The sequence below is a fragment of the Palaemon carinicauda genome, chromosome 28 (genome assembly GCF_036898095.1).
Source record: "Palaemon carinicauda isolate YSFRI2023 chromosome 28, ASM3689809v2, whole genome shotgun sequence".
Classification (NCBI taxonomy): Eukaryota; Metazoa; Arthropoda; class Malacostraca; order Decapoda; family Palaemonidae; genus Palaemon; species Palaemon carinicauda.
The window spans coordinates 85561301-85583800 of NC_090752.1; the positions used below are offsets into that span (position 1 = coordinate 85561301).

The window sequence follows — 22500 nt, forward strand, 5'->3', positions numbered from 1 at the left end:
ATTAAATCTATTATATTAAAATATTCACTGAAAGTAAACAACTCATTGTTACTTCCGAGTCGTATTATTGATAAACAATGGACTACATTAATTGATTTAGTGCACACAAATTCTATATCCATTGGGATGTTCAATGTCTCCTAAAAATTAAAAATTAAACTTTCACACCAATCTAGCAGCATTTTACAAGATACGGGAAACGCTACTTTCCCCCAAATTATACTTCTCCAGATAATCTAAGAGTTTCGTAAAGACAAGAATTTTCACAGCTCCCAATAAGGGAAAGACTACAGCTACTTTTCCAAAAATTCGAGAACGAAATCAAAAGTTCAAAACATGATGAAGAAGGTGATAAAAAAAATCCCTATTTAAAACAGCTCTGGAAAACTGTATTCGTAGTAATTAACAGAAACTAATATACTCGGCATAATCTTTGGAAAATGAATTATCTTCTGAAAAGTGCGTTTGAGTGCGAGCGACATTTGCAAGTAAAAGAGAATATCTGAAGTAAAGCTTTAGGAAGATGAGGATCGCAGCTCTTATAATAATTATCCATTATTACATGTTCATTGATGTAGTATGAAGTGATATAAACACATCTGTCAACTGTATGTATGTATGTATGTATGTATGTATGTATGTATGTATGTATATGTGTTAACACATATATTTACACAAGCATACATACATCATTTATACATATAAGCTAATATATATATTATATATATATATATATATATATATATATATATATATATATATATATATATATATATATAGAGAGAGAGAGAGAGAGAGAGAGAGAGAGAGAGAGAGAGAGAGAGAGAGAGAGAGAGAGAGAGAGAGAGAGAGAGCCCGATACTTACTCTTTATTATATTGGGGAGATGAGTTTAAAAAACAAAGCATCGTCTCCAAAGTAAATGTGTATTTGAAAGATTGGTTTGTTAAGTGAACTCCCTTTTATGGAAGAAGACCCTTATGCTACATTCAAATATATAATTCACCACAGATACCTCCAACTCCTTCTACAACATCTTCTCTTCCTTCCTCCTATCAGTTCTGAATCATACATTTTTTTTTCACCATTCCTTTATCACCCATTCTGTCCATTCACACTCTTTTTAAAGAGGTTGAGCCTTGATGCATTCAGTAAGTTTAGGAATCGTATCCCGGACCTAACTAATGAGATTCTTGTGCTCTACCACTGAGCAAAACGTATATGATCCATACACATGTATGTATGTATGTATGTATGTATGTATGTATTATTAAAAACCCACCAAAAAGGAGTTAAAATTTAGCTTTTTCCGGAAGACCAATCTACCCTTTGAAGCCAAATTGGCCAATTATAACTTTATAACCAACGAAACTACAATCCTGAGGTCCCAAACACTGTTGTCTTGAAGACATGAGAGAGAGAGAGAGAGAGAGAGAGAGAGAGAGAGAGAGAGAGAGAGAGAGAGAGAGAGAGAGAGAGAAGTTGTAAATTGTCATGCAAGAGGAGAAAAAAGGATATAAAGTTTTCGGAGTTAATTCATTAAGACAGGTGTTATCAGGCAAGGTAGAGTGATACAGACAAGTAAAGGCTAAAGACTTTTCCTAATTATCTTAAGCTTGTTGCTACAGTCTTGTAAATATCACAGGCTTTGTCAATTGTCCTCTGTATTACATGCGTGTATTATTATTTTTATGTTAACCTCTGGTAACTCAGCTGGTTCTAAACACGATAAAGTAGCTTTTAATTACAATTTCTATTACCAGATATATATAGCAACAACGCACAATTTAAATAACCAAAATCCAACTCTGTTTTCCTGATTTCAAGCAAATCTCCTTAGCCAATCATCTCAAACTTACGCTGTTAATCCGATAATCCCTTCCTTCCGTTGGCTGACTGTATAGGAAATTGAATTATCTCGTTTTATCTCGTTTTCTTCCTCTTACGACCACACGCATACACAACAACAAAAGACACGATCTTCCAAGTCCACGGAAGGTATTTTGTTATAAACTCCAGAAAATGTTTGCTAATCTATAGAGTGAGAGAAGTACTTGTTTTTTGGTTGATTGTCATGTTTCAAAACTATGGTGGTGAGGGAGAGACAGAAATGACGAGAAATGAGTGAAAGAGAGACGTCACTAATCGGCATTTCCATGGAATTGTAATACCTTCATCATTAATAACAATATCAAATTAATCAAAACATATACGCAAGATTATTCTCTTTTTCTCTGATTCTAACACCAATCCTTACTACAAAATCTTTCCTATGTATTTCGAAAATTCGTCTGTTAAAAGTTCAAGCTTACGTACATCCCATTGACATTCAGTACTCACAGTGGCGAGCTGAGTAGAAAAGTTAGTGGCATTCCAATGTATCTAAGTAGAGTAAAAGATTACTTTGATGATACTACTCGAGCTTTGATTGTGGAAAGTCTGGTCTTGAGTGTAATAAACTACTGTATTAAGATATGGGGGGTCAACTAATGATATCCACATGTAAAAAGCTCATAAAATCCAAAACTTTGCAGGTAGAGTAGCCGTTATTGGGGTGAAAAAACACGATCACATCACCCCAACCCTCCAGCAATTAAAGTGGATAAAATTAAAAGAAAAGTGCATGTACGATGTTTGTGTTTTTGTTTTTAAAAGTTTGAGAAAAGAATATCCCAACTGGCTATACACATTTCCTACAGTTGGTAATTGTAGGAATGCATTAACCAGACAGAATGAAAATCTATATGTAGACAGCTATCGAACGGATTTGGGTTCACGCTCAATGGCAATACGGGGTCCAGCTTGCTGGAACAAACTACCTCTGGAAATAAGAAAATGTATAAATGTTAGTTCTGATGTATTAAAAAAGAGAAACTTGAGCAATATTTTCTAAATTTTACTTGAATATATATATATCCTAGATTTTTACAATCCAATTATTGTGAATTTTATGTAAATAATTTATATTGTTATGTAACAGAATAACCATTTTATAATGGAATAAAGGTTTTTTTACTTTGACTTTGACATTGTCAATACAATATTCAGTTCTCAGGATGGGTGTTTATACGATAACCTTTTCAGGTGTCAAATACTTGCCAAACTTTTACCTCCCCCCATGGTCCAGATATATAGACCTTGCCTCCCCCATACCCCAGCCCCAGCATGGGGTCCACCCAAACCCTTCTAAACCATCTCAAAAGCCACTTGGGAATCCCGCTCTCGATGCGTCTTTGTTATGCTAATCATGAGACATTGACATAATGGTTTCATTAGCGCCTCTCTGCCTCTCCTTATCTCTGAGCCTCTTATCTCTCTCACTATGCTTCAACCGAATAAGTCTCTCTCTCTGGAGGCTTTGATTTAACACAAGTCATCTCCAGATTCCCGTACAAAATGTCTGTTATGCTATCACCTTTAATTAGTCTTCCATTTTTTTTTCTTTTTTTTCTTTTTTTTTGGGGGGGGGAAGAGTTGTGCGTTATTCTTATCGTTTACACAATATCTTTTTCATGAAAAATATAAAAGATTTGCTTTTATGTATAAACAAATTACGTTTAAGACGTTCGCCTTAAATTAAGCTGTAGGCTACACAGCGTACTAAGCTAGTTACAAATATATATATATATATATATATATATATATATATATATATATATATATATATATATATATATACAGTATATAAATACACACAAACATATACAAATAAAATATGTATATAAGTATGTATATATATATATATATATATATATATATATATATATATATATATATATATATATATATATATATATATAAATATATACACTTGTGCATACCTATCATTTTTTTACAGAAAAAATTCCCTTTATCAAGTAAAGTCTCGATTTACTACAGGGGTGTAAGGTCAGGTATCTTTTCATTAAAAGTTTCCAGACTTTTAAAAGTCCTTTCTTTGAGAAAATTCCTTTGAGGCGATAACGGAAGACATCACGTCCTTTCGTTTGTGAGGAAAGAAGATGGGAAAAAGTTTCCTAATGGACTTTACTAACACAGTTTTATGTAGTTTTGTTGGTCTATAAAACGCAAGGATGCGTCCCTCGTTTTTCATTTCATTGGCGAGAACTTCTATAATAAAGAGACGGTTGGTTAACTTGAATAGATTTGAGGTATAAAGTAAACCGGGAGAAATTGCATGTCACGTATGTTAGAAAATCAGGATGTTATACTCCAAGTGCTCCAACAAGGAAAATAGCCGAGTGAGGAAAGGAAATAAGGAAACAGACAGATAGTGTGCAGGAGTGTACCCTAAAGCAAGAGTATTCTAACCTAGGACAGGGGCAGATCATGGTACAGAGGCTATAACACTACCCATGACTAGATCTCAAAGGTTTGCTTTTAGTGTCTCCTAGAGAAGCTGCTTATCATAGTTGAAGAGGCTCTCTTTTACACTAACCAAGTGGAAAGTTGCCTCTGAATAGTTAGATGCAGTGGAAAGTTGCCTCTGAATAGTTAGATGCAACAAGTCCCTAGAGTGAAGAAGTATTTTTGGTCATAATAGTGTTGTCTGGTGTATGAGGGAAGAGAAGAATGTTTCAGAATATGCCAGACTATTCGGTATCTATGTAGGCAAAGAAAAAATGCGCCGTAACCAGAGAGGGACCTAATATACTACTATCTGGCCAGTCAAAAGACCCAATAACTTTCTAGCGGTTGTATCTCAACAGGTGGGTGGTACCTTGACAAACCTACAGTACTATAATAAAAATAATAGTCATAATATATAATCAATATTTACACATCATAAATCTGAATTCATCGCATTTTTATGTGTGGTACAACGATAGTCTATGAGTTATTAAATCCAAGCCAATAATTTCTGAGGTTTAGCCCGCCATAACGTCACTCACAGCTGTCCAAATATAGGTATGCAAAATGAAAGTATAACACATATTCAAAGCTTCAGGAAGGTACGTAAAGTTTCGATCATTTCTCATGATCTATATATTAATATGATAGTGTGTGTTATTCTTTTTGTGTGTCACGCTTTAAATAAAACGGAGATAATTTCAAGGTATACTCCTGTGTCACGCTTTAAAGAAAACGGAAATAGTTTCATGGTATACTCTTACAAATTCACATTAGACTTTGATTACTTAACCAAAGCACAACATATATAGTTTTCCCAATTTTGTCTTTAGCACCCGACTCTTTTTTTTTAAGTATTACACAAAAAATTGAGTTCTATCAATTTCCATAACCTAGATTATAAAATTAATCTTGGGCCTTTTCATTTAACGACTAATCCGTTCTTATTGTAAAAGATTTCTCATAATTCTGATCACCCTTTGCTTTAAATCTTCCTAGACATTACTCAATTTCCCATCTGCCTATCATATTCAATGACCATTAATAAAGCTCAAGGATAGACTTTCGATAAGGTTGGGATCTACCTACCACAACCTTGCATTACTCATGGACAACTTTATGTAACCTTCTCAAGAGCAAGGTCTATGAACAGTGTAAGAGTGAAAATTTGTCCTCAAAACAATTCTACTCATGGCCAGAGAAGGCAGTCAGACGTAGAGCTCAGAGTTTAGATGGTTTCGACCCAAGTGAGGTTGTCTGAGAAGATCTGGTCCTAAGGGAAGGCTTCTCGGGACATCTACCATCCATTCCAGTCCCTCTGGAGACCAACTTCTTGACGGCCAGAACGGAGCTATCAGCGTCATCCTGGTTTCTTCGTGAGATACGAACTTCTGTATCACTTTGTAGAGTCTTGAATGGGGGAAAGGCATAAACCTCCATGTGCGACCAATTCATTAGAGAGGAGTTTATGTGGAAGGCTTCGGGATCTGGTACTGGTGAGCAGTAACACTCCAGTCTCTTTGTCTTCGCGGTTGCAAAGAGATCCCCGAGAGGACGACCCCATCAACGCCACAGACTTTTGCAGACGTCTCAGTGTAAAATCCATTCCGTGGGTAGAATCTGACCCCTCCTGCTGAGTCTGTCTGCACTCACACTGTTTGACTCCCAGATATAAACCGAGTCAAGAGAGTTACTTTCCTTTCCTCTGCCCATATGAGAAGAGGTCTTGCTATCTCGTACAAAGTCCACGAGTGGGTCCCGCCATATTTTGTTATGTAGGCCAGAGCAGTAGTGCTGTCCGCGTTGATTTGGACAACTTTGCCCCTGATATGCTTTTCGAAGCCTTTGAGGGCCAGATGAATTGCCAAATTCTCCTTTTGATTTATATGGAGAGATGTTTGCTCCACTGTCCAAGCTCCCAAGAGTTCCTTCTTTCCCACCCCGAGTTTGAGGGGTCGGAACACAACACGAGGTCCGGGCTCTTCTGATGTAAAGACAAGCCTTCCTTCAGTCTGTGTTCGTTGTTCCACCACTGAAGATGAGACTTGATGGAGTTCGTGATGGGAAGTGCTTCTCTGTTGAGACTGTCCCATTTCTTCCAATGATGATTGAGATGAAACTGAAGGGGACGAAAATGCAACCTCCCTAGAGTCATGAACTTTTCTAATGATGAGTGTGTCCCCAGAAGGCTCATTCATTCCCTTACGGAACTGAGTTCTTTCTTCAGAAAAGCTTGGATCTTTTGGAGAGCTGACTGTATTCTCACAGGCAACGGAAAAGCCTGAAAAGTCCGACTGTGAATCTCCATCCCCAAATAAAGAATCTCCTGGGATGGAGTCAGTTGCGATTTTTTCGAACTCACCAGGAGGCCCAGTTCCTTGGTTAATTCCAGAGTTATTCTTAGGTCCTTCAAACAACAATCTAAAGGAGGCGGCTCTTATCAGCCAATCGTCCAGGTACAGGGAGGCCCTGATCCCCCTCGAATGCAGCATGCTTGCTACATTCAGCATGATCTTTGTAAACAATAGAGGGGCTGTGCAGAGTCCGAAACAAAGAGCCCGGAATTGGAAGACCTTGTTCCCGTCCATGAATCTCAGATAATGTCTGCAGCTGGGATGTATTGGTATATGGAAATAGGCGTCTTGGAGGTCTATCGAGATCATCCAATCGTCCCTCCTTACCGCTGCAAGAACCGTCTTCTGAGTCTCCATTGTAAACGTCGTATTCTGGACGTAACCATTTAAAACACATGTCCAGAACCGATCTCCACTCCCCCAAACTCTTGGGGACTAAGAAAAGTCGGTTGTAAAACCCCGGAGATGTTACATCCTGCACTTTCTCTATTGCTTGCTTTTTTAATAATTGAGACATCTGAAGCCGCATGGCTTGCTTCTTCAGACCCTCCCTGTATTTGGGCGAAAGATCCACCGGATCTGTTACTAATGGAGGAATCGATAAGAAAGGGCCTTTGTAACCCTCCCTTAACACTTGGACGGACCAGGGGTCCGCTCCATTCTTCTCCCAGGCCTTCCAGAAGTAGATCAGCCTGGCACCCACTGCTATCTGAAGGATAGGGCAGTCAGACTCTATCTCGGCCAGTCTTGGTTCCTCTGCTCCAAGGTTTCTGCTGTCTGGTTTGAAAGAACCTCTTCCGGAAACTTTACCACGAAAGGGCTGAGAAGGCCGAACACCCGAAGAGGCTTCCTTAGTTTTACGAGAAGTAAAGGTAGAAGGCAGAACTTTCCTAGCCGTGTTGGTCATCAAATCATGCGTGGCCTTCTGGGTAAGAGCAATTGCAACCTCTCCTACCAGCTCTGGCGGAAATAATGTAGAAGACAAAGGAGCGAACAATAGTTACGCTTTCTGATAAGGAGAAACCCCCGCCGAGAGAAAAGAACACATAGTGGCCCTTTTCTTAAGGATTCCAGCTGTGAAAAGGGCAGCTAACTCGTTAGAGCCATCCCTCACACCTTTGTCCAAGCAGGACATCAAATGAACAAGGCCACTAGTGTCTGTGTCCTTCATATTGGATACCCTCGTACTTAAGGCTCCCAAAGACCAGTCTAGGAAATTCAGCACTTCAAAGGCCCTAAACAAACCCTTAAGTAAATGGTCGAACTCTGCCATTGACCACCATACCTTTGTTTTCCTTAAGGCCAGACGACGAGACGAATCCAAGCAGAGGAAGGAAATCCCAAGCCCAGTACTTCACCAGTCTCGTACCACACACTGGATTTAGAGGGCAATCTTACCGGAGGAAAAGCAAAGGCCAATTTGCCAATAGCTCTCTTCTTGTCCATCCAGGAACGCATTAACTTTAAGGCCTGTTTAGAAGAACGTGAAAGCACCATCTTAGTTTAAACAGGCACTTTGGTTGCTTTAACTAAGATAAATTCTGAAGGAGGAGAACGAGGGGCCACAGGGGTAAAATGTTCAGGAAAAACCTCCGTAAGAATTAACATACACTTTCTAAGATCAACAGCATGTTGATAATGTTTATCTTCTTGATGATCAGAAACTTCCTCTAAAGGTTCGTCCATATCGGACTTTTCTTCAAGTTCATCTTCTGGCAGTGCAGAAACTGCTGCAGCCTGAACTGAAGGAACAAAGTCTGAATGAGACTGATTGCCAACATCACTATCTGCATCCAACCGAAGAGGAGAGGTAGAGGTCGACTGATGTATGACGTGGACAGGTCGACGCTCGACATCAATGGTTAACTGCCGAGGATCGTCGCGTGGACGCTTAGCGTCTGCTTATTGTTGAACTGAACGATGCTTGGAATCAGGAGTCAACTGCCGAATGTCGCCGCGTCGCATCCGTTTGCTGTTGACGCCGACGCTCAATGCTGTCATAAGTAGACTGACGATGGTCGTCTCGTGGACGCCTAGCGTCCACTTTCTGTTGACGCTGACGCTTCATAGCGTTGAAAGTTGACTGCTGAAAGTCGTCACGGCGACGCATTGCGTCCATTTGCCGACGCCGGCGTTCCTCATCACGTTTGGAAGTCGATATTTGTTTAGCAACAACTCTCTGACGTGACTCATCTATATCAACCTGCTGCTAAGCACCGCGAATGGGAGACTGCCTGGGTATAGGTCCAACTCGGCCCATAACCATCTCGGCCCATTCAATGTAACCAACTCGGCCCATCGCCTGTGCCAAGTCGGCCCATTTGTGATAGCCAACTCGGCCCATTTTTGACAGGTCAGATCAGATCAAATGAAGTCGTCCAGTATAGCTTTTGCAACAGCACACGCACAGCAATATCACGCAATGATAGGTGTAAAGGTTTTATTATTCATTTCCAAACATTATTTAATGGCTATAATAACAACTGCATTTAGAAACAATTATTGGACAACTCGTTTCCCTAAACATTATAAATCCTTTGGTTGTTGTTATAATTGTTTGAAAAGAAAGAAATACTGAGAGAGAGGGGACCGGATGGAGGGAGATACACACGCACACGTACATACAGAGAGAGAGAGAGAGAGAGAGAGAGAGAGAGAGAGAGAGAGAGAGAGAGAGAGAGAGAGAGCTGGTTAGGAACCTTCTTTATACAAGCACTTAAGTGTCTCGTAAGTGCCTCATTGCCTCATTGTAATAGTTGTTTCGTATATGTAGTTCAAGGCTTTGAATAATTTTCGAAACTGAACCATAGCTTATATAATTGATATGGTTACGAACCTACTGCTAGACTTCAAGCAGCTAGGACAACATGGCTGACCAGTGCTTGATATGCTGTGAAACTGTCCGTCCCCGTCAGGTAAGAAGATTTACCTTTAAAGTAAATAAATAGTACTCCAATGACATATATTTCAATTTGTATAGAATTTTGGCATTATGCCAGTCACTGGGGTACTAAGGCCATTCAGCGCTGAAATAGAAATTGACAGTAAAAGGTTTGAAAGACGTAACAGGAGGAAAACCTCGCAGTTGCACTCTGAGACAATTGTTAGGTGTTTGTGGACAGTAAGAAGGAAATGTCATATATTAACTTTGTACTCACATTGTCATGTGTAACGTGTTCTTTACATATGACCATATGACAGGAAGCACTGCAATGTGATGGATGTAGCTACTGGCAGCATCGGACCTGTGGAAGTGGGATCACCCGGGAGCAATACAGGGCTGCTGTTAAAGAAGGTTATATTGACTGGATGTGTCACATGTGTATTCAAGAAAATCAGAGTCCGGGGGAAACTTGTGTAGTTTCGAGCGCAAACACGGAATATTTTGAGGATGCAGTGGCAATGAGTAATGTGAATACCGAGAGTCTAGATTCATTTGAAGGTGGAGTGTCAAATATCAGTGGTGCTTCTTCAATTGAGGATCCTACGCCAATGGTAATGTCTCCCTCAAGGGAGACAGTAACATATGAAAAGATTGAATCATCTTCACAAAGAGGAAATTCGAAACTTATTGACAGCACCAGCTACTCTTACACACTAAAAAGAAAAAATAACGTGAGTATTCATTGGCGGTGTGTGGTTAGAAACAAAAAAATCTCATGCATGGCGGCAGTAAAAGAAGTGGGTAACACTTTTATTAGAGGGCATGCTGAACACTGCCATCCACCTGAGACCAGCTGTGCTGTAAAAAGTAAGGTGTGTACACTCGTGAAGCAAAAGGCAATGGAAGACGTCTTTCGGCCTGCTTCTGATATTGTTGACGAGGTACTTCGGGAGCAAGTAAATCCTACCATTCCTGTTTCATGTCTACCGGCTCCATTTAATCTTGCTAGGCAGGGAAATCGTAAACGGAAGGCAAATCGACCACGAGAACCGCAAGACCTCGATTTCGAAATTAGCGATGCCCACATTCCTGAACACTTTTTGCAACGGGACATTATTGTCGGAGAAAGACGGCATTTGATATTTGCCACAGATGATCAACTTAAGTTACTATCTAAAGCGAAGCAGTGGTATGCTGATGCTACTTTTAAAATAGTACGCAAACCATTTACACAACTGTTCAGCATCCATGCATTTGTGAAATATGATGGGCAATTGAAGCATCACGGCCAACTTGTAAAACTATGGGACGAATATAATAATAATGAAAGATCGGCCAGACAATTACTGAAGGCAGTTTCTCATCATATTGCTGTCTATGTTTCGTAATATGTACATTATTATTTTTAGAAGCTTTTAGCAATGTGCTTTACTTTTTATTATTATATTATTTAACAAAGACTACTCTTTCTATTTTCAAACTGTTTTTACTTACCTCCGAGATTTATTTAGCAATGTGTTTTACTTTTTATCATTATATTATTTATAAAGACTACTCTTTCTATTTTCAAACTGTTTTTACTTACCTCGGAGATTTATTTACAAAGTTACTTGGAAAGAGATAAACGAGACTTTTCTCAGGTCTGATCTCGAAATAGAACAAAACATAATAAAAGAAAATAACACACAATATAATGATATAAAATAGCTTTAATAAGATAAATTTGGATGTGGGCCGAGTTGGTATATAGAGGGCCGAGCTGGTAGTGGGCTGAGATGGCAATGGACCGAGTTGGTAGTCACAATGGGCCGACTTGGCGATGGGACGAGTTGGCGATGGGACGAGTTGGACTACTCGACTGCCTGTGCAATAACTCGTCAGTATTAGAGACCACAGGCCGCCTGTGCGACAACTGGTCCGACGCCTGACGCCCAATCGCACTGCCAACAGCCGGTTGATAAGACTCCATGAACGACGAGAGCTGTTGTTTCATGTCTAGAAGCATCGACCATTTAGGATCGTTCGTTCGTACATTCGATTCCTTATTCAAAGGAATATCAACATCATTATCACCACACTTTTCGGGTGACGAAAGCCAGTCAGAAGGAAGTGGTGGTGCATGAATAGTAACATCGGCCAAAGATACAAATTCTGAATTTGATTGTATATTCTCTACACGAACGCCATGATCTGAGCGTTTTGCAGGCGTACAAGCGTCGGGAGAACAGAAACGTTCAGGCGAATCCCACGTACTATAGCCTGGACGCGCAGGCGATTCTTGACTCTGAACGACCGCATACGATCTCTTAAGCGGTCTGGACACACGACGCCAGATTTCACTACCCGAACCTTCATCGGAGGACGGGGATAACGTACCAATCTCATCTTTCCTACGATGAGGGTGAACGACCTGTGCTACGGCAGCAGGAACATTTGGCCGTCCGACTTTACTTCTCTCATGGGTTCGAGAGCTCGAAAGAGGTCGTAGGCTGGGCGAACGACAAGATCGTGCAGACGCACCCTCTGCAACACTGAATACATTCGAGACACTTTCCATATTTCCGATAGAATCACGATTTTTCAGTACCTTTAATTCAGACACTTTCCACATTTCCGATAGAATCACGATTTTTCAGTACCTTTAACTCAGAAAAAATCTTATTTCTATCTGCCGCTAATGACTCAACTTTCTCACCGAGAGCCAGAATAGCGGTAAACATGTCTTTAAGGGAAGGATCCTTCGGTTGTTGATCTACCACTACGGAGGAAGGATCATTAGTATTAGATAAGGCTACATCAACAGATCGTGACGAACTATGCCTAACCCTGTCCCTCTCTAGTCTTTTAACATAACGTTCGTATGCTACCCATTCAGATTCCGTCAATGAAAAACATTCATTACATCTATCATTAAAGTACATGGTTTCCCCCTACATTTAACACAAATACTGTGTGGATCAATAGAACCCTTAGGGAGTCGAGCACGACACCCTTCACTAACACACTTACGAATAACAGGGGAGGGGTCGGCCATATTGAATGGTAAAGAGAACGACAGACAATCAAAAAACAAAGGTTAAATTAATAAAAAAAAAAAAACCGAAACAAAAGATTAAGATTAAAGGAAAAAGAGAACAAATAAACGATAGCCCAAACTCAAAAAAGGTTGCACATCACCAAATACGACCAAAAAGAGTAAAACAGCAAGAGCGAATTTTCTATATGCAGCCAGCGGAGTGGCAGAAGAAGATCTGAGGCTTGTGGGTGAAGTTCCACCTGTGGTACCGCGAGGGCACTGGTGTACACCTGGTATATATACGATAGCACGAGACTTAAAATTCTGCCAGGGCGTCAGGAGACTTTAGCCATTATATAACCAGCGGGTAAGTTTTATATTTAAAAATCTGTCTTTATTTGTTTTCCTATTTGTTTATCCATGTCTGGACTGCACTTTCAAAGTCTTGTTTTGCTTACATCTTGAATGTTTCATTTCACTCTTCCAAAGTTTCCTTTGGAACTTATTTTTGACTTAGTTTTCCATATTCGTATGTAGACAGGATTATAGAAGTTTTAATGGATGGTAACTTATTTAGGTGAATAAATTTCTCGTATACACATTCAAGTACTCTTTGATATTCATGATTATTTCATAAAATGCCAATATTTTCAATGTACTTGTTTTTCGCATTTAAAATAACAACAACAACAACATCAACACCAATAATAATAATAATAATAATAATAATAATAATAATAATAATAATAATAACAACAACAGCATTGCTTACTTTTTCATTGTCTATGTACTAGAGTTTTTTTTTTTTTCTCACGATCAAAAAGTTACCCATAACAAAGTCCTTTTAAAATGTATGCAGTACATTACTACATGCTTTACATCCCAGTTTGCTTTGGCATAGAACAACAATTTATGCTTTAGATTTTATAATATCAAGTTTATTATCTCTCGCACTTAGAAACATCACCCTAAATGCATTTATAAGGCTGTTACGGGAGCCAGTGGGCTCTCTTGGGGAGGATGCCTCCTCCCCTCCGTCACCTTCTTCCTTTTCAAAAAAGAGGCAGGGGCGCCTCTAAAGTAAGCAAAGAAACAATTGTTTATTATTATCCTTAACCCACATCCTATCCTAAACCACCTACAAATAAAAGTTGCAGATCATCCAACAAACTAAATCACCTACTACCTAAATTCCTACCAAACGCCTACGGGCGGAAAGTGTGTAAGACAGCCTGGCCGTAAGGGCCAAGCGATCTCGAAAAAAAAAAAGTAACATTGTGTATTAACAATATTCGATATATTTCTAAGGTAGGCTATTCTTAGCAGAGCTTGAAAATTGAAAATCAAAATTTACGAAATAAAAGAATTAACGATATACTTTTTAAGAAAGCTCAGCTTGAAAATAAAAAAAGGTGTAAAATTACAATTAAAATTATTCAATATCTATTAAAATTACGAGTAAAAATATTAAATTCTATAACTTTAAAAGCTGAATTCACTAGGAGGACATGTAAGCAAGATTCCAGACCTTTATGCAAATTTTCAAACCAAATATTCAATGTATATTAAATAATGTTTATAATAAAATCAAATAAACATTAGTGAAATATTACCTGATTGTACCAACTATGACCTTTATGACCTTCAATCTTGACTTCTTATATTCCCAAAGAATTATGACTTTTATCACTTCACTAATCATCAAAAATAAGAATAAACATCCTTCTAATAACAAATTACCTTTTCTTAATATAACAAACTCGTACAATATATGCGAACCGTCAACAATAACCGCCAAATATTTAGATAGACATGAACACACCTGAGAATGACCACTCCCTGTCCACTCCCACCACCAGAGAGACGAATAGAAATATATATATATATATATATATATATATATATATATATATATATATATATATATATACATATATACATATATAAATATATATATATATATATATATATATATATATATATATATATACACACACACATACACACACACACACACATATATATATATATATATATATATATATATATATAATTATATATATTATTGAATCCTGTTTTTCCAACTAGAATTGTAGCTTAGCTAATAAAATAATAATAATAATAATAATAATAATAATAATAAAAATAATAACAACAACAACAATAATAATAATAATAATAATAATAATAATAATAATAATAATAATAATAAAGAATAAAATATTTAATTCAAAAACTAAAAGCAAAATTTCTCATCAAACAATGAAATTTGGTATACCTATAACATTTTTTTTTAACCTACACTAGAACTAATACAAACAATTTTACTAAAGAATTTTCTAAAATAGCAATGTATGGTATTATTTGCCGCCCCAAGAGAACAACGGCATTGATTTTCGAATGGCCTCGCTAACATGATTCGAATCTGAATCATTCGTGGAGATAGGTTGTAAAGAATTAAGTCTTGGAGCCTTCATCAATAGCAAATAAAGAAACGTAACTCTAGAGATTGAAATAATTATATATCTGGAATAACCGGGAAAGTATGCAATTCAATTGTAAAACGATGTACACAAGCTTTCGACATTATTCTAAAAGTTATCTAGTAAATTAAAAAATACAGCTAAAACGCGAAGGTAACGGGATCCTCTGCGTTCAGAATATTCTCTGAAATATGCAAATGATATCATTATCATCAGGATCATTATTACACAATACGACTACCCATTATTCCTTTAGTATTAAAATTAAGACATTAAACAACCCAATTAGTAAAGTTCGACTCTTACACAGCTGGCCAAATTAAATTCGGGAAGAAAAAATATTTATATTAATGCTAAAACATCAATAAAATGAAATATATAGTGCAAATATTGAAAAAAAATAATAAATTACAAAATCTGTGATAAATAAAAATTTTAATTTTGTCTACAAAACCCGTTTCTTGAAAAACTTTAATCTTAAAAATGAAAACGACTACTCAATCATAATGGATAAGCATTAAATAAAATAATTAGCTTTGCTAAGCAAACTTCTAAGGGATTCATATAATTCTAGGAGATATCTATCTCCACGAGGGCAACCGGGGAAATGTCTGAACGTATAATAAAACGCCTAGGTTAGGTTACCTAGGCGAGACGAGATCTCGGTTACCAATCTCACCGAAACTCTAACTATACGATCGACACAGAAAAGGAAATTATACACATCATAAATATCTTTACAAGTATAATTTGCCTAAATAGCTTACATAATTAAAAATTAATTCATGCTATTTAAAACCGGGAAGTCATTCTACTAACTAAATAACACATGTCAAACAGACGACAGCGCCCATGGAGCCTCCGGTAACAGGCCTAGCTCCTAAGCACACTAAATTACTCTAATTTCACTGTGAAACAGGAGCTAAAATATACTCATAGTAAAGACCCAATACTCAACTTTCCAGAGGCGGAAGAAGATGGAGAATGCATAATTATAATCCTTGCAAAACGATCGAAAAAGTTAGATTACTAGGGAACACCACTGAGCAAAATCGCTACAAAATAAGGAATGTCCTCCATCTTGGAGATGGCGCTCTTGTCATACTCAATAGTAGTAAAAGAACAGGGGTAACCTTGATACGGCTCCCCTTCTATTCTGCACCCCCCCCCTCGAAGCGTAAACGCTATTAGGGGTGCAGATTGCTATGTGGCGTGTCAAGAATACGTCCTCTGATATTATGCGATATCCATGAGAGAAATTTAAGGATATTCGCGCCAGAAGTTAGAATTCTGGATACCTAAAGGTAAAATTCTCTGGGAAGATCACTGTAGCACATTTATCCCTTAGGAACCTACTTTAAGGAACTTCCATCAGGACGACATGGGCATCTCACCCAAAAATAGATTTTTCGCTTCGCTTCAAAATCCGTTTTTAGCAGATCAGGTTCCTAGACCCAGAGACTTTTTTCTTCATTCTTTTTTTATCCAAACATTTGCCGACACATTTTCCTTCTTGTTTGCGATAGTCAGGGATTGAACGCCGTTCTTGAAATAACCAGCCCCTGTGTGTGTGTGTGTGTGTTTGCCGTTAAGTAAATGTATAAATGTAGAAAATATAAACACGCATTAGTATTCAAAACTCACTTTACGGAAGAAAACTATACTGCTTTCTCTTCTCAAGTTGTCCTGAAGAACATTTGAAGGACGAGCTCAGTTTCCTATTTAAAGTAAACCTTCTCTCTCTCTCTCTCTCTCTCTCTCTCTCTCTCTCTCTCTCTCTCTCTCTCTCTCTCTCTCTCTCTCTCAGTAAAAGCTGGGGTCACCAAACTAATCTAGTTTCAACACTAAGGCAAATGGATATAGACGGAGGATGGAACTTATTTGATTTACAAACTCGACGACTAAGGAGACAGTTAATAGAGGCATTCAAAATTCTAGAAGGAATAACCAATGTAGATTACAATAATCTATTCACACTTAACACAAATCAGTCCAGAGGTAACGGATACAAACTGGAATTGAAAAGATGCAGTGCCACTCAATGTGGTAATTTCTTTACATGCAAAATTGCAAGTACTTGGAATGGACTTCCAACAGATGTAGTGAACAGTAACGCAGTAAACGAGTTTAAGAATAAGCTAGACAATATCATAAGAACTCTCTATTACATATTTCAAGTAATGTGACCCTGACTAGTCTCTATTAAAAAAAAAAAATCGGTTTGAAAATACATTAGCTTATTATTTTTCCTGGGAATTTCTAGTCCTTCATTTTCCAAATCCAACAAAATTCTACATCCATATCTATAAAGCAGACTTTCTGTCATCTTGCCAAATTCGACTTCGATGAACAGAGAAAGAGAGGACTTCCACGAAGGGAAAAGACTATAAAATGAGAGAGAGAGAGAGAGAGAGAGAGAGAGAGAGAGAGAGAGAGAGAGAGAGAGAGAGAGAGAGAGAGAGAGAGAGAGAGAGAGAGAGAAAAAAGCTACCTGAAAACTAAATAATTCAGGAAGATGATTATGACCTACTCGTGAAAAATGGCTCCAAAAACGACAAGGTAAAGAAAAGACTCGAGCAATCATTAATCGACCAATCTAACAGCAGCGGAGATATCAAAAGCCACGGGAAATGCTCTTCGTCTGGGCAAGAAATAATGGTTCATTATTCTTCTTAATACCTATAAGTGAATGAGATAAAAATACTCATTACAATACACGCATATACACATTCACGTACACACACACACACACACACACATATATATATATATATATATATATATATATATATATATATATATATATATAATATATATATATATATACATTATATATATATATATATATATATATATATATATATATATATATATATATATATATATACTGTATATTATATAAATGTATACAGTATATACATATATAAATATATATGTACAGTATATGTGTTTGATGCTATAATAATAATTGTTTAATAAAAGATGCCAGAAGTAGCAACATTAAATGTTTACACGGATTCTTGCATGAACGAGGATAGCGAAAAAAATATTGCAAAGGATGATAAAATGAATGGGAGAAAAGAATGATTTGACTTATAAAGGTCATTAGGATGGGATTAACGGATGATGGTAGGATCGCAGACATGAGTTACAGGATAAGATGTGTGCGTATTATAGGATATTATAGGAAAGAAACTTGGGACTTTTGTTATGATAGACAAAACGAGAAATATACGACTGTAATGCTGGACGTTGATTGAAACTGTTAGGATTCAATGTTTGTTTTTGTGATATACGAAAAATTGAGGAGTACAAAAGATGAAGATGAAAGCAAAAGGTAAAATATGTAACAAATTGGAGGAATATAGCTCAGGAAAAAGTGAATAATATGGATATGTTAGAAGGAAGGATAAAACAAAACATACAAAAGAATAGAAAGATTGTTAAATGCTAGCTTTAATGCTCAAAAGAGGAATAGTCTATAACTGAACAGATCTGAATGATGCAGTGTGTGTGTGGCGGGTGTGTGCGATGCAAGCCACTAGTCTCCAGTGTAATTATCTGCATCAGCTGATGTTTGGGATGTTTTCCGTCAAGGGGATCATTCATAACTCTATAGTTCAAGAGCCAATCAATGTGAAAGGGAATTAGTATATAGCTAAGAAAATGTATGTATATGTAGTGTATACATAATAACTCGCAAACAAAGATACTACTGAAGGTGTGAGACTTTATTCGTGCATCAATCAGGTACAGGAATCTATCCGAATCCGAGATTGATTTTTTTTTTTGAGGCGTAATTTACTATGAACGTCTGTAACTTCTTTTTTTTTTTTTTTGGTGCCAATTAAAAAAAAGTTATATTAGGAGAAAGGTAATATATGGACAAAATATCAAAGCATATTTCAGAAATGTATGAACGCATGTCATGAAATAAATTTTGGGAATAAGTAAATAAATATGCACACTCTAAATGCCGAAAAGAGCTATAATAAAATAACGTTAAATATTAAAAGAAAACTTTATAAAATAAAACAGCTCGAACTCTATTTCTGCTGTAATGAAAATAGGTGCATTGAATTAAACTTTCAGAAAAATAAAATAAGTTTTTAATTCAGACTTGCAAGGAAGAGAACGAAAGCAATGGAAGTTTTTGGGGTTGATAGCAAGACCGTGATTTTTCCTAGCAATGATCTCTCTCTCTCTCTCTCTCTCTCTCTCTCTCTCTCTCTCTCTCTCTCTCTCTCTCTCTCTCTCTCTCTCTCTCTCTCTCTCTCTCTCTCTCTCTAAGTTTAAAGGAGTGCGTGTTGTAAAATGCTTTGCCCCGAGGCAAAATTTCTTTCGTAAAATTTCCAGACTCTTGCATTTCCTAAATTACTTTCCGTGCTCATAGGAGTAGGTAGATTGCCTCTTTCGCTAGACGAAGATTCCACGGAAAATGAAAGGAAAACCATGAGTTTTTTCGTATATTAGTTTATCGAGATAACAATAATTTTGCCACTTTGCTTCATTCGCGCGATATTTAATTATTTCAAAAGTGAATTACCAATTCAATGCATCCTAAACCATATCTTTAAAATTTCTAATATCATTGGGAGAAGGATATTGTGTTCATAATCTTGCTTTTTTTTTATAAATCTATGCCAGCTTATGAATTCTCAACAAATAAACATTCTTGATGAACTATCCACAGATAAGTTTCCAATCACTTTATATTTTTTAATTCTTAATGTTATTTCTATTTAATCACATGGTCCTATAATTATGAAATTGTGCAATCAGACACTTGGAGCATTACTAAAGCTTTAGGAATATATAAGACACTTACAACTCAAAGAGCAATAAAAACACTATTCATTGAAACAAAAATAAGAGACAGAAAAAGGGAATCATGGATAGGAGAGCAAGCTAAGGTAAAGGGTATTCTAACCATATGGAAAAAAAAATTAGAAATTTTGAATTTAACACCTAAAACAATGCCATTATCCTAACTATCAATCACCAGAAAAAGTCATATTATTATTATTATTATTGTTGTTGTTGTTGTTGTTGTTGTTGTTGTTGTTGTTGTTGTTGTCGTTAGCTAAGGTACAACCCCTAGTTGGAAAAGCAAAATACTATAAGACCAAGGAGTGTAACAGGGAAAAATAACCCATTAATACTAATTTATAAGCACAAGGGCTCGAACAAGGAAAACAAGGCGATTGAGGATAGGAAATAAAGAAATAAATAGAACACAAGAGAATAATGAACAATTAAAATAAAATATTTTAAGATTTATAACAACATTAAACTAGATATTTCATAAATAAACTATAAAAATAGACTTCTGTCGGGCTGATCAACACAAAAACCTTCGCTGCAAGAAGAATTTTCGAAATCACGGGTTTCCCAAAATTAATAAGGTAAAGCTTCAAGTTCATGTCATACCCTTTATTAAACCGCTAAATAACGTTGGTCATAGTACTCTAATGCTTCCCATCTTTCCAGTCACGCAAAGCTATTCCGTTGCCTCGTGGCATGAGGAAATGGAATCGTGTTTTGAATTGACAGGGAAAATGCATTGGATTATGCGATTAAAGTCTGAAATTTATTAACACGCACTCACTCACATACAGTAAATGCTGTACAAACAAACAAATACACAAAAAAACACATATGTACAGGATATACATACTGAGTGTGTATATGTTTATTCACACACACACACACACACACACACACACACACACACACATATATATATATATATATATATATATATATATATATATATATATATATATATATATATATATATATGTAAGGCAAAAATAAAATTGAAAATTCTGCACATCAATTTAAGTTACCTCATAGCATACAAAGAAAAATCAAGGTTTATAATATTGACTTCTCTTGTTTCATTACATATATCTACTTTAGCTCAGTCCTGGTAATTGATCTAACAAAATATGTCAAAATACATATGAAAGAACTGGATATCCTTTGATGTATCTAGCCAATAAATCATCTATGGATTTAGAAAGAATGGCCCCAAGTTCCGGGCGTAGCGGGATGCTAAGAATCTCTCGGTTTATAAATACTTAATAAAAATTGAAAATAGATAATTGGAATGTTAGAATCATGAATCAGATTGGAAAGTTACAGCAAGGGGAGAGTGAATTTATGAAATATAGTTTCGATATCTTGGCCCTCAGTGAAACACGTTGTATGGGGATTGGTAAGGAAACTTTAGACCAAGGGAATATATATATTTACTCAGGAAGATCAGATGGAGCTGGAAGAGAAGGGGTTGGAATGATGATGACACCAAGAGCAGAAAAGGCATTAACCGAGTGGAGAGCTGTAAATAGTAGATTGTTACTAGCAAAGTTCAAATTAAATCAGTGCAATATAAGTATTATAGTTTGCTATGTCCCCAACAAAAGATTCCCCTGAAGAAAAGAAAGATGAATGCTATGAAAAATTGCAGAGTGTAATAGATGAGATCCCAGAGAGATATGAAAATTGTGATTGGCGACTTCAATGCTAAAGTTGGAATTATCAAGGGACAGAGAACGTGACGGGTGTCGAGGGTCTTGGCGAAGTTGCAAATTAAAATGGAGCACATTTCATAAGTTTCTGTTCATCAAACATTCTTGTCATTAGAGGTACTCTTTTTCAACGTAAGAACATCCACAAGTATACATGGACTTCCCCGTGTGACAATTACAAAAATCAAATGGATCACATTGCCTTTAATAAAGAGAGAAGGCGGACTCTGAGAAACGTAAGAAGCTATAGAGGTGCGGATATTGGTAGTGATCACCAGCTCCTCATTGCCACACTGAAATTAAAACTGAAGGCACCCAACAGAAAGGTAGATAGAATATATACAGTATGTTTGATACAATTAAACCTTTAGAAAAAGAGCACAAAGAAACATTTGCAATTGAATGTAGGAATCGAATTGCAGTCTTACAGACTTCAAGAGACGAAGAGCAAACAATTAATGAAGAATGGTGTGATATTAAAAACATATATTAGTCAGTTTGTAGTGAAGTCTTGGGACACACAGTTACAAGGAGAAAGCCATGGATATCAAATGATACTTGAGATACTATTAAAAAGAGACAAAAACAGAAATTGACTTTTGAAAGTTTTCGAGGAAGTCAAGAAAATTACAAGGTAGAGCATGCTAAGTATTCCAGTATTGATAGTGAGGTCAAAAGAAAAGCTAGGAATGACTGGGGAGAATATTTAGACAGTAAAGCAGATGAGGCTGAAAAAGTTATGAATTCAGGAAGTGGCTATGGTGTAAGAATTGCTCATATAATTATTAATGAAATCTCTACTGGGGCAGAGAAGAAGAAGCACATACCTCTCAAAAAGAGAGATGGATCTGTTATAACAACAGCAACAGAAAATGAAGAAA

General features: G+C 36.7%; 2 protein-coding genes across 2 annotated transcripts in view; both read right to left on the reverse strand.

Annotated features, from left to right (window-relative positions):
• Positions 1–5789, reverse strand: part of LOC137621916 (piggyBac transposable element-derived protein 3-like) — a 124979-nt gene extending 119190 nt beyond the window's left edge. Inside the window, exon 1 of the mRNA XM_068352419.1 lies at positions 5651–5789. Within this exon, the coding sequence (XP_068208520.1) occupies positions 5651–5789 (139 nt within the window). The remainder of the gene's footprint in view (positions 1–5650) is intronic.
• A 209-nt stretch (positions 5790–5998) lies between these two features.
• Positions 5999–7874, reverse strand: LOC137621917 (uncharacterized). Its single transcript, XM_068352420.1, has 3 exons — positions 7820–7874; positions 7031–7663; positions 5999–6882 (listed from the first exon to the last, which is right to left on the reverse strand). The coding sequence occupies exons 1-3, from the start codon at positions 7872–7874 to the stop codon at positions 5999–6001; spliced, it is 1572 nt and encodes a 523-aa protein (XP_068208521.1).
• Positions 7875–22500: the final 14626 nt, after the last annotated feature.

Coding starts and splice junctions, on each gene's coding strand:
- LOC137621917 (XM_068352420.1), bottom strand. CDS start 7,874: ATGAAGGACACAGACACTAGTGGCCTTGTTCATTTGATGTCCTGCTTG. Junction 7,664..7,819: donor GATGTCCTGCTTGGACAAAG/GTGTGAGGGATG, acceptor TATTTCCGCCAG/AGCTGGTAGGAGAGGTTGCA. Junction 6,883..7,030: donor AGAAGACGGTTCTTGCAGCG/GTAAGGAGGGAC, acceptor GACTCTGCACAG/CCCCTCTATTGTTTACAAAG.